At 47.4% G+C, this 11,894-nt stretch overlaps 1 protein-coding gene across 13 annotated transcripts in view; it reads left to right on the forward strand.

Annotated features, from left to right (window-relative positions):
- Positions 1-11,894, forward strand: part of nfixa (nuclear factor I/Xa) — a 116,049-nt gene that overhangs the window by 33,432 nt on the left and 70,723 nt on the right. For 11 of the 13 annotated variants that reach the window (XM_076043780.1, XM_076043840.1, XM_076043858.1 and 8 more), the window contains one exon: positions 3,227-3,758. In XM_076043780.1, the coding sequence (XP_075899895.1) occupies positions 3,227-3,758 (532 nt within the window). Of the gene's footprint in view, positions 1-1,689; positions 2,448-3,025; positions 3,759-11,894 lie in introns of those variants that run through there. The other 2 variants (XM_076043815.1, XM_076043771.1) reach the window with 2 other exon arrangements.

Genomic DNA, 11,894 nt, shown 5'->3' on the forward strand with positions numbered 1-11,894 from the left:
TCTGCCAACCAGTGGACTCTGGCCTTTTGTAGGGGCCTTCACACACACACACACACGCACACACACGGACAGCCTGTCCCATTGCACAGCGAGGGGCCTTCAAGCCACAATCAAATGGCCGTCAGTGTCGCCACATGACAAAGTTGAGCTTTTTCTGGCTGCCTCTTGCATTCAACTTTTCATTTTTCAGTCGCGTCTGTAATTCCGACGAGCTCCGCGGTGTCATTTGTTTGGTTTTTGGACAGCAACAGACGAGCTTGTGTATTATTTTGGCATTTCAAGGCCCTTTGGCGGTTCGTATATATGTCAAAATCATATCGAGTTTCTCCTCCAGGATAGACTTCATCACGACGTCTTGCTTTCCAGCTCAACCCTCTGAGGTCACCAAGGTCACAACTCTGGAGTAGTGAGCAGAATGTTGGCCGCAGCCAAAATACTGCACACTGCATGATGAAGAGAACGACTCAAACCGGCCGTTTAGCCGAAATCTGTAGAGTCTTTCCACTTTACTTCAGCACTGACCAGCGTGTCTGAATGTCATGTCATAGTTTTGTGAGGCCTTGTTAAAAACACTGAAGCCTGTTTTAATCACCGACAGCCTCACACGTTGGAGGCTCATCACACTAAAACCTCCCACAGCAGCAGCGCTTTCTGGGCCATTCTTGTCCAACGTGTCTCGTCCCGTCGCCCACTAAGGTTGAAAGCTCGTTATGTCTGCGTCGCTTCTAATTTCAGGACAGGTTTTCAAGTGGAAAAACAAGTGAAAAAAAAAACACAGCGAGACCAATCGTGGTTTTGGAGACAAGAGGCATGTTGTTTTTTGGGGGGGCAGTGGTTTATTTCTGACTATTTTTTATTTTAAATATTTTCTGGTTGGGGGTGAGAAGGTGGTGGTGGTGGTGGTGGTAGTGGTTGTATTGGGGGGTGCAGGAGGGTATGGGCTGCCCCCCCCCCCCCCACACACACACACACACACACCCTCCACCCTCCTCTCTTTGTTTGTGTGGTAAATCCAGGAGCAGCTGCTGGTCCCAGGGTCTAGTGGGATTTCAGGCCCTGTGTTTTCTCATGCCATCTCTTGCCAAGGTGGTGCTACGCGAGCGGAGCAGGGAGAGGAGGGGTTTGGGGGGGGGGGGGGTTTCTGGGTGGGTGGGAGGGAGGGGGGGGGGGCACTGATTGTTTGGTTGGTTGGTTGGAGGAGCGAGCTGGTTTGTTGTGACGGAGGCAGGGCTCTTCTGGAAGGAGGGAAGGAAGGAAGGATACGTGTGTGTGTGTGTGTGTGTGTGTAAAAAGTGAATCTCTCTCCTCTGGACTTTGCCTGCACACTCGATTGGAACTCGCGTGTTTGGCGAACGACGTGCCTTCTGCACCTCTCTCTCTCTCTCTCTCTCTCTCTCTCTCTCTCTCTCTCTCTCTCTCTCTCTTTCCCTGCAACCAGCCACCAACAATCCACTCCCCCTCCTCCCCTCCACTCTCTGTCTCTCCCTTTGCCATCCCTCCCTCCCTCTCTCCTCCCTTTCAGCGCTGGGAGCGCCCGCATTGGCTGAGGCCGCCCGCCACTCGCTGCCAAATAGGTGGGCCCTCCGCGCGCTGGCACGCACTCAGTCGATGGTTAGAGGAGGAAACTGGAGGGGGAGTGAGAGAGGGAGAGTGAGAAAGAGAGAGAGAGAGTTGGAGGGAAAGAGGGGGAAAAAAGAAGCGGCACTCGGCTTTGCCAGCGGTCGCGCACGCTCTTCCAACATTGATTCGCTCCTCTTGTTTTGTTTTGTTGTTTTTTTCCCTCTCTCTGTCTCTCCCTTCTACTCCGTCCACCCCCCACCCCCTCCCCCCTCCCTCCCTGTCCAGCTCTCTCTCTCTCGCTCTCTCGCGCTCCGTGAATCCAATGCAGAACCCGGAGAGCTGAACCAATAGCGCGCGTCGATTGCCAAGCTTTTTTTTTCCTTCCCCTTTCGTCGAGATCGTTTTTCTCCTCCTGTTTTTTTGCAAACAAAGAGGCTTTTTCATTTTTGAATTTTTTTGAGAAAAAAAATTCAAACATTTTTGTTGTCTTTGCTGCCGCCGCGTCTACTTTATTTTGTTGTCGTGCGCGTCCTGTTCTCGAAAGTCTTTTCAGAGAGAGAGACAACGAGAGAGAGATATTGCTCAACTTGTCTGCACTCTTCTTCTCTTGTGCTCTTGAACGCCACCTTCCCAGCAGCTCCTGCTACACCACCTCCTGTGTTCCTGTGCTGGTATTGCACCGTGCCCCTTCTCGGCCTCTGCTCTGTTGCTGGCCAACTATTTTGGACAGTTACTCAGCTTACTCCTCTTTTGTTTTTTTTACATTTTTTTTATATATTTAATTTTTTCTCACGTGGCGCATTACTCAAAACCATCCAGTCGTTGTCTCGGTGCCACATTTTAAGTTTCTTTGCGGCCGGCTGAATTTATGATGAGAGAGCAAAATGGTAACTACCACGTTAATTCTTGTCTTTTTTTATGGTTGTTGTGTGATAAATGGTTTGATTTTTTTTTTAATGAATATAATTTTTTTTTCATATTTTTCATACTCAAGCGTCCTAATGTTTAACCTCAAAAATGTCCATACATATTGTATTTTATTGGTCTTCATTTTTGTTTTTGTTTTTTTGTCGTATTTTGGTGTTTTATTGACAAACGCGACAATTTTCCACTTTAATTCGAAATGTGATGCATGACGGCAATAACACCAACCTCAACACTTTATGTGTTTCTAGGACCAGGTGATGATAGAATTGCACATATTTTGTATGATTACGTAACCCACCAACCTCCATGTCAGGCTCCTTCTGCTGAGACTTTGAGTGTTTGCTAAATTGTTTCCATCATGACAACATGTCTGCGTTAGGTGTGAGCGTGTAGCATCTTTCTCTCTCTCTCTCTCTCTCTCTCTCTCTCTCTCTCTCTCTCTCTCTCTCTCTCTCACTCACTCTCTCTCTCCCTCTGTCTGTCTCTCTCTCCCTGGCCGCCTCTCGCTCATTCTCTCCCTCTGCTCGCTCAGAGCAGCAGCCGCCGCTCCTCCATGCTGCGCGCCGGCGCTAACTGCCTCTCCTCTCTCTTCCCCTCCTCACCCCCGCTCCCTCTCTCCCCGTCCTTCTCGCCCCCCTTCTCGCCCTCCCTCTCGGCCGCCGCCTCCTCCTGCCTGCCCCCGTCCTCCCTCTCCTCCTCCGCCCTCCCCCCGTCCTCCTCCTCCTCCTCCCTGATCCAGGATGAGTTCCACCCCTTCATCGAGGCCCTGCTGCCCCACGTCCGCGCCTTCGCCTACACCTGGTTCAACCTGCAGGCCCGCAAGCGCAAGTACTTCAAGAAGCACGAGAAGCGCATGTCCAAGGAGGAGGAGCGCGCCGTGAAGGACGAGCTGCTGGGGGAGAAGCCCGAGATCAAGCAGAAGTGGGCCTCGCGCCTGCTGGCCAAGCTCCGCAAGGACATCCGGCCCGAGTTCCGCGAGGACTTTGTGCTCACCATCACGGGGAAGAAGCAGCCGTGCTGCGTGCTCTCCAACCCCGACCAGAAGGGCAAGATCCGCCGCATCGACTGCCTGCGCCAGGCCGACAAGGTGTGGCGGCTGGACCTGGTCATGGTCATCCTGTTCAAGGGCAGCCCCCTGGAGAGCACGGACGGCGAGCGGCTCGTCAAGTCGCCCCAGTGCACCAACCCGGGCCTGTGCGTCCAGCCGCACCACATCGGAGTGTCCGTCAAGGAGCTGGACCTCTACCTGGCCTACTTCGTCCACACACCAGGTAGGTGGCGCACCTGCACGCTTAGATTCACGCACACACACACACACACACACACACACACACACACACACTCGTCCCGGTTACTGTCAGTATATGGTCTGAAATACACACATGCACACACACACATACACACACACACACACACACACATGCACACAGATGTATCCAGCTCACAGCACCTCAGCCTTAATTAAGGACAATCATTTAATATGTATGTGGGTAGTTAAAAAACTAAAAAAAAAAAAAATCTATTTCAAATTGTATAAAGAAATGAAGCTCATGCTTTAATCTCATTCAAATATTTTCAAATCAGTCTTGATAAATAAAAGCAGCTTTTTATAATTAAATAGAATCTCCTCACCAGTCATATCTATTTCTTATTGTTGTCACAGAATGAATATTTTTTTGTTGTTTTCTTTGAAAATTTTTTCTTTTTTTTTCTTTTTTTTTAACCATTTCTCGATTTGTGTTTTCACACCGACGTCGTGTCAACAATAATTGAGGTGATGTGTTTTGAAGGCATCCAGCCAGCGCGGTCTGGCAAGCCCTGGTGCGCTGTGCTCGAGAGTGAGACGTTTACGGTTTCGTGCAAATATGTATTTTTATAGGAGAGAATTTGCATAATTGTGCGAGTGTGTATACGCATGTGTGTGTGCGTGCGCGCGTGTGTTTTTTTGTTTTTTGTTTTTTTGAATACTCGCTCTATACCGTCCCAATTGTGTGGGGTGGTTTTATATTCCGGCGTAGAGCTGCTGGACGGAGCCTCAGTCTGTTAAAGAGTATGTGCCACGATAAGGCCAGCGAAGCCAGCCATTGTCATTTGGCCACAGCCCAGATTGCACGCGTGCTCGTGTGTGTGTGTGTGTGTGTGTGTGTGTGTGTGTGTCAGTGTGTGTGTGCGTCTGTGTGTGTGAGTGAGTGTGACGGGGAGAGAGCAGAGCCGTGAGTCTTCTGCTCTCAGGCCGCAGGCTGCTGCCGCCTTCACCGTCTGCCTGAACGCTAGCACCACGTCGGACCTGGCTGCCAAGCACACACATACACACAGAGACACACACACAGGCACGCACACACACACACACCACTGCCAACACACTTGCAGACAGCCAGTGCTATTGCAGCCACCTTCACACCCATAAACACACACGCAAACACAGCTAAATAAAGATACACACATTCGATAACGACGACCACCACCCCACCCAAAAAAAACCCCCAAAAAACCGGCTAAACTCCGTCATCTTTGTCGCGCACTTTCACACTTTGAGCCAAACAGGGTTTTAGTCACATTTGCATACACACGCGCGCACCCACACGTCGCGCACGTTCAGCCAAAGACTCGTAGATACTGTTTGATGCGGCCAAACATTGTTGTATCTCAGCCACCATCGCCGACACACACACACACACACACACACACACACACACACACACACACACACACTCTACACTTGGCCGAGCATCACTGCAGCCTCCAGTGTGCGTACACTCTGCTACACACACACACACACACACTCATTCACACACACATACACACACACACGGCCAAAGCACCGGCTGCATTTTAGCTTTTTTTTTTCCCACGTTGAAAGAAAAAAATTTAATGCAGCAACTGCACACACACACACACACATACACACACACACACACACACACACACACACACACACACACACACACCCCTTCTCCATTTGCTGGCTATGTGCACAAACAAACACATGCTCACGACCTAATATTATCTCAGCTGGAATTTTCTGGAAATTTTGACCAGCTTTACATGCATGTACACACGTGCAAAAACATGCGCACACACACACACACACACACACGACCATTGGATTGTACATGAATATGTTCAACGTACTGTCACTTCCTGAACACACACACACACACACACACACACATGCACACACACACACACACACACACACACACACACACACACACACACACACACTCCCTTGCAGAAGCAGAACTTAGCGTAGCCGCGATTACGAGTGTTGCCAAATAGAACTGCAGCCCCTCTCTCTCCCTCTCTCTCTCTCTCTCTCTCTTTCACTGTGATGTACACTCATGCACACACACACACACACTCTCTCTCACACACACACACACACACACACAGACAAAATTTCTGTGCGGGCCGTAGAGCGTCACACAGCCCGGGCCAAACCCTGGCAGCAGCCACAGCAGCGTCTCTCTGCTGGTGATAAAGCCACTGAGGAAGTCGTCCTCCTGCATTTATCCCACTTAATGACTTTAAAGTTTATAGTTTTATTTCTTTCTGAATGTAAAACTGAGTCACAGAAGAAAGGTGTATTACATTTCACTCTCCACTCTGCACTCTTTAGAGGAAATTTCAGATTTTTTTTTTTCTTTTACATAATCACAGCCCCTTTTTGCCCAATTATTTAAAAAATAATTAAGTGCTGTTAAACTTACAATTGAACAAAATTTCCCTTCAGCGTCATCTGAACAGGAACATTACTTATAGAATTGTAGAAGGAACATGAAATGAAGTAATTCAAAAAGTTTTAATTAAACAAATAATGTTTTTTAATTGATTATCATTATTAAAATGTTTCCTCTGGTGACGTAAAATAATTATAAATAAATATTTTTTTCACTTGTAGCTTTTGCTCAAGGTTTCCCAATAAAACAGCTGCGTAAAGAAGAGAGTTTTGCGAGCGCTGCAAAAATAATCCCTCTCACGCCTCTTCTGCTTCAGTTTCCAATTTTATTTTTTTTTCACGTGCACTCAAACTGCGGCTGTCGCCGGCAACAGTGACACTCACTGTCTGCTGGCGCTCTCGCTTGCTCGCTCACTGGCTGCTCGCCCTCTTATCTTATCTGGACCAACGCAGCGTGCTTTGGTCCCGCTGCTATCAGCTGCAGAAGCGGCCGTGCTGAGTTCAAGTCCCGCTCAAAGGAAAACGCCAAACTCTCCGCTTCCACACCGGCTCCCCGGCGGGTCGCAAACGTGCACTCTCGCGGCTGAATCGCACACATTTTGAGGGGACTGGCATTTTTTTCCCTCCGTCGCCGCCGAAAGACGAGAGACGCCCTTTGTTTGTTTGTGTGTTTGCTCTGCGTTTTGTCGCTCTTTAGCATCTCGTGTCTCGCCCGCTCCCGCTTTGATCCCGCGCACACTTTTTTGTTTTGTCTCCTTAAACATGGTCCTCATTGTCGCTCTCACAGAGGTAAAGCCTCAGCTGATCTCCTTTGTTTATATTGTAGGAGAGCGACGGAGAGAGAGCGAGAGAGCGAGAGTGTTGGAAGGGAGGAGGAGAGGCTGCGACGGTGATTGTTCCGCTTGGCAGCGGCCGCCGAGCCGTCGGTGTGGGAAGAAGAGAGAGACGTCTTGTGTTTTGTTTATGACAGAGTGGCAAAAAGCTGCCACGGGGAATCACTGGGCTCGCCGTCAGCCTTCCTCAGGCTGTTCCAGCCAGCCAGCCAGCCAGCCAGCCAGCCTCTCAGATCCTTCCCTAACACACTTTTGCAGCCGTAACGGAGCAGAACCGCTCCGGATTTTTTCTCTCTCGGGCTCCTCGGATGCAGAAAAGCAGACAGCCGAGCATATTTCTCCGACGGTGCACTGTTGAACTGTGAAAAATTTGGCAGCGCCGCCGGAAGCGTGGTCGTGTTTTAGCGAGCGCGACACTATTATCATTATTATTATTATTATTATTATTATTATTATTATTATTATTATTATTATTGTCATTATTTTTGGATTTTTTTTTTAAAAGTCTCGTCACGAGAGCGGTGGCCAGAATGTCGCACACAGTCGCTCGCTGTCCTGTTTTTAGAAGCCTTGGATTTTATTTTATTTTTCTTCCTGTGAAATCGGGCACGTCGGTCGCCTCTGATATCTGTCCGACAGGCCGTTTTGCAGTTTTCCTGCTCAAACGTAGCAAATTTCCCGACTTATTTAAAGTCGGAAAAATTAGAGGATTGAAAAAGAAAGAAAAGAGGGGGAAAAAAACCACAACCTTTGTGCGGAACCAAAGTTAGCTCAGCACGGTGAGTCACACGTTGGACTCGTTGGTTTCTTACTGCTCCCCCTCTCTCTCCCTCTTTTTTCTATTTCTGTTTTTTTTTTTTCACATCCTGCTTTTTCTCCCTCCCCCTCTCTCTCTCTCTCTCTTTTGTGTGGCGACGGCTCCGACGACGACGAAAAGATGTTTCCAATGTGTTTCCAATCAGAGAACGCGGCGCAGGGAAATTTGTAGTCACTCTGAGGAGGTGTGAAATGTGCTCGCCGTGCCATTTCCACCAGCAGGGCCGCTCCGCCGCTTTTCCCCGCTCCGCCGTGCCAGGATCCCACCTCCCGCCCCCCCTCCCTCCTCTCCTCTCCTCTCTTCTCCTCGCTGCAGCAGCAGCAGCAGCAGCAGCAGTAGTAGTAATGCCTTGGACGACGCCGTGAGAATAGCCAGAGAGAAAAACCCCAGTGGTGCTGCTGCGGCCCCCTGGCGCTCCGAGGGCCAACACACTGACCGCATGACAGACTCACAAATAGAAACCCTGCTCGTCACCGTCACAAGGGAGCAAGTGGGACTAAAAATGTACTGAAAAATTATGTGAATTTCTATCTATCTATCTATCTATCTATCTATCTGTCTATCTATCTATCTATCTATCTATCTATCTATCGAGCCATCGAGAGGCTGTGAGTGTGTGTGTATGTGTGTGTGTGTGTGTGTGTGTGGATGTTGTTGTTTTTCTCTGTTTCATTCAGTTCAGTATGATAAGTAATTCTGGAGGCAGTCATTTGGTTTTCTGGCTATTGTCACTTTTTTTTTTATCAAATCTTTATTCTTTTGCTTCTTTATTTTGATTATTCTTTTAGTCTCTTTTTATGAACTGATTGCTGATGTGGAAGGTGGGTAGAGTGAGGGAGTGTTAGGACGTGTGCAAAATGGAAAAACAAAAAACGAAATTCTCCAGGTCTGAAAACTGGATGAATTTGGCAGCTCCACTAATTATTTTGTTCTCTTCTGTGAAAACGATGATCAATTTCCTGGATCCGTTTTTTTTTTTTGCGTGCATTTTTGTTTTTTATTTATATATATATATTTTTTACGAAATGAAATCTTCGACGGGGAAGGGAGTCCATCAGGTCCGAGGCCTTTGTGTCATGTGTGTGTGTGTGTGTGTGTGTGTGTGTGTTTGTGTGGCTCAGAAAGAAAAAAACTCCTTCCACACACACACACACGCACACACACACACACAGAATGGCTTTGGCAGCGGCTAACCTTCGCTGATAGCCCCTTGTTTTAGCTCTGCTCTGCCTTTCTGTCTGGCGTTGGGGGACGGTGGGGCGTGGGGGGTGGCCACATATCAAATCCGAAGGGTCGAGTCTCGTCACTTTAGCAAGGGAGAGAGAGAGAGCGAGAGAGAGGCTTCTCACACTATTCTTGGCTTTCGGAGAAAGGAAAAAAAAAAGTCCTGCACACTTGGACGGCTAATGATGTCGGGCTGGCCAAAAAGCCGCGTTGTGCGCTCATTCACTCTGAGAGACCCACACACACACACACACACACAGGACCAACACTGTGCTGTCACAGATGTACATAAATTGGTCCAAAGAAAGTGGCGGGCGGCTCTGCGTGACTGCAGCGGGAGCTGGGAGACGGCCGCCCTGCAGGGAGACTCGTCAGGTCAAACTTAAGATTCATGTTGGTTTTGCAGTAAAGTGACCAGCACAGCTCGCCACACTGGTATTCAGTGGCCTTGGCTTGGAAACATTCCCCTCCTCGTGTTTTTGCTTCTTTTTAATGCAACAATGATGAAGGTAGCAACCCTGATTTTCTTCGGCTCAATGCCGTAGAGAATCAAACTCTGTAGAATAAATATCTGCGCTGTTTGCATCTGTTTCCTTTTGTCTGAAGCGTTTTAGTTTTGGACGATGAGCCGAGCAGATGATTCCAGTCAAATCAGGAGTCCTTCATACTGCATAGCTGGCAGATGAAGCCGATGATGTGATTTTGGCCGTGGTTTTGCATCTTTTTTTCAATGACCCCCTCTTCCAGTTTTAAATCAGCTCCGCGCTCAGATTTATTTCTCTTCACTAATTCTCTTGTGTCAATGGTGAAGAAAACACTGCCAAGTTAATAATGGACTAAACGGATGTTTTGCTGTTCCTTTTTCCTCATGGTAAAATATCAGTCTCATTTTAATGAACATTAACAGCACATTATCCCCGTTAATTTACCAAATTACAACATTAGAATTTTTAATTGTGGCTTGTAATGTGAGTAAAGCAGTTATTTTTTTTTAGACAAGTTAAACCATTGAAATGAGTCTTTTTCTTTTTTTTCAAATATTTGTCGGTCCAGATAAAATATATTCAACCTGATTTGTCTCTAAATCAGTTTGTCAGTTCGAAAATCATATATATAATATTTTCAAAACCCAAAAAATACATATTTTTTTAATAATGAAATATTACAGACTAAAAGTGCATTTTTTTTCTTGAAACTTTGGCCGTCATATTCATCCTTTGTGTGTGTGTGTGTGTGTGTATGTGTATGTGTGTGTGCATATTGCTAAACACATACTAAGTCGAAACCCTGTGTGTGTGATTTTTATTACCTAAAGAACTACTAGGAAAAATAGAGGAGGGGTGGGTGAGAAAAAAGACAAGAAAGAGATTATTGAGAAGGGAGTGGTGGTGGTGGGGGGGTTGGCGGGGCGGGGGGGCGGTATTGTGTGTATTAATACTGTGTCTTCCCAGCGCCGGGTCTCTTTTCAGGCTTTTGTTGCCGCGCCAACCATGAAATGTGTCTGTCCCCAAAAACCATATACCCACTCAGGAGGGTTTCCCGACCTCAGAGAGGCAGAGCGGAGGAGGAGCAGGAGGAGGAGAAAGAGTGCAGTGGCCAATGCTCACTATCAGTCAGGCCAGCCAGCCAGCCAGCCAGCCAGCCAGCCAGAGAGCAGGGCTTATTCACTGGGCTGCTCACAGCGAGGCCCTGGCAGCCCTGCCATCACTGCTGGCTAACTACGCCATTCACCAGCAAACAGCCGTAGTTGAGCTACAATGAGAGTCACAATACCGTCTCCCCTCCGTTTTTAAATCAGGTTCGCTTCCAAAGAAATTAGCAACGGGGCGAAATTGATTCTTTATTGTCTCCCTCTCTTGTCGTTAAAGAAAAATACAAGTATTATTACCGAATAAGCACCACAGAATAATGCAAATATAGAATGACAATCAAACCTGGACAGGTTATTTTCTACGTGTAGGTTCAGCGCTAAAGAAAAGCTGTGGTGTGGGCGAGTTTCACTGCCGATGAGAGAGAGAGAGAGAGAGAGAGAGAGCGAGAGAGAGAGAGACAGAGAGAGAGGAGTGAGAGGAGTTGTGTCAGCAGCCGTTTCTTGGCACGATGCTATCGCTCCGCATGCGAGACGCCAAATTTTCATCCCGGACTGGCTGCCAACCTCCTCCCTCTGATCCTCGCTTTCTTCTCATTACTTCTTTCACTTGTTCCCCCATTCTTTTATTCCTCTTCAGGGTTCAAATGAATGCCCTCCCCTCGCCTCATTAGCACCCCGGACTCCTGTTTGCAGCGACAAAAAAAAAAGAAGAAGAAGAAAAAATGTATAATAACTTTTAAGCGCAAACATTTTAGCCGCTCAATAGGAGCGTTAGCCCACTTTCCATGAAAGCAAGCAGGCCATAGGGAGGCTGTGAGTGTGTGTGTGTGTGTGTGTGTGTGTGTGTGTGTGTGTGTGAGTGAGTGAGTGAGTGTGTTGTTATTTGTCTGGTGTTTCATTCCGTTCAGTGTGATGTGAAGTAATTCTGAAACCAGCCATTTGGTTTTCTGGCTGTTGTCTCTTTTTTACTTCAAATCTTTATCTTAATTATTCTTTTGCTTCTTTATTTTTGGGATAAATAAAGCCTGTCTATCTATCTGTCCATCTATCTATCTATCTATCTATCTATCTATCTATCTCTCTATCTATCTATCTATCTATCTGTATCTATCTTCGCAAATACCGGCATCTAACAGTATCTGAACCTGCAACACTTCCACCCAGATCGACAACCGAAGCAGGATCAACTGTTGTCAATGAGGTGGACTGTTTTTTTTTGTTTGTTTTTTTTGCCTTTCTTTCTTCCTCAGATTTCAGGAACAC

The sequence above is a fragment of the Nelusetta ayraudi genome, unplaced genomic scaffold (genome assembly GCF_046127955.1).
Source record: "Nelusetta ayraudi isolate G7.1 ecotype Tasmania unplaced genomic scaffold, CSIRO-AGI_Nayr_v1 ptg000004l, whole genome shotgun sequence".
Lineage (NCBI taxonomy): Eukaryota > Metazoa > Chordata > Actinopteri > Tetraodontiformes > Monacanthidae > Nelusetta > Nelusetta ayraudi.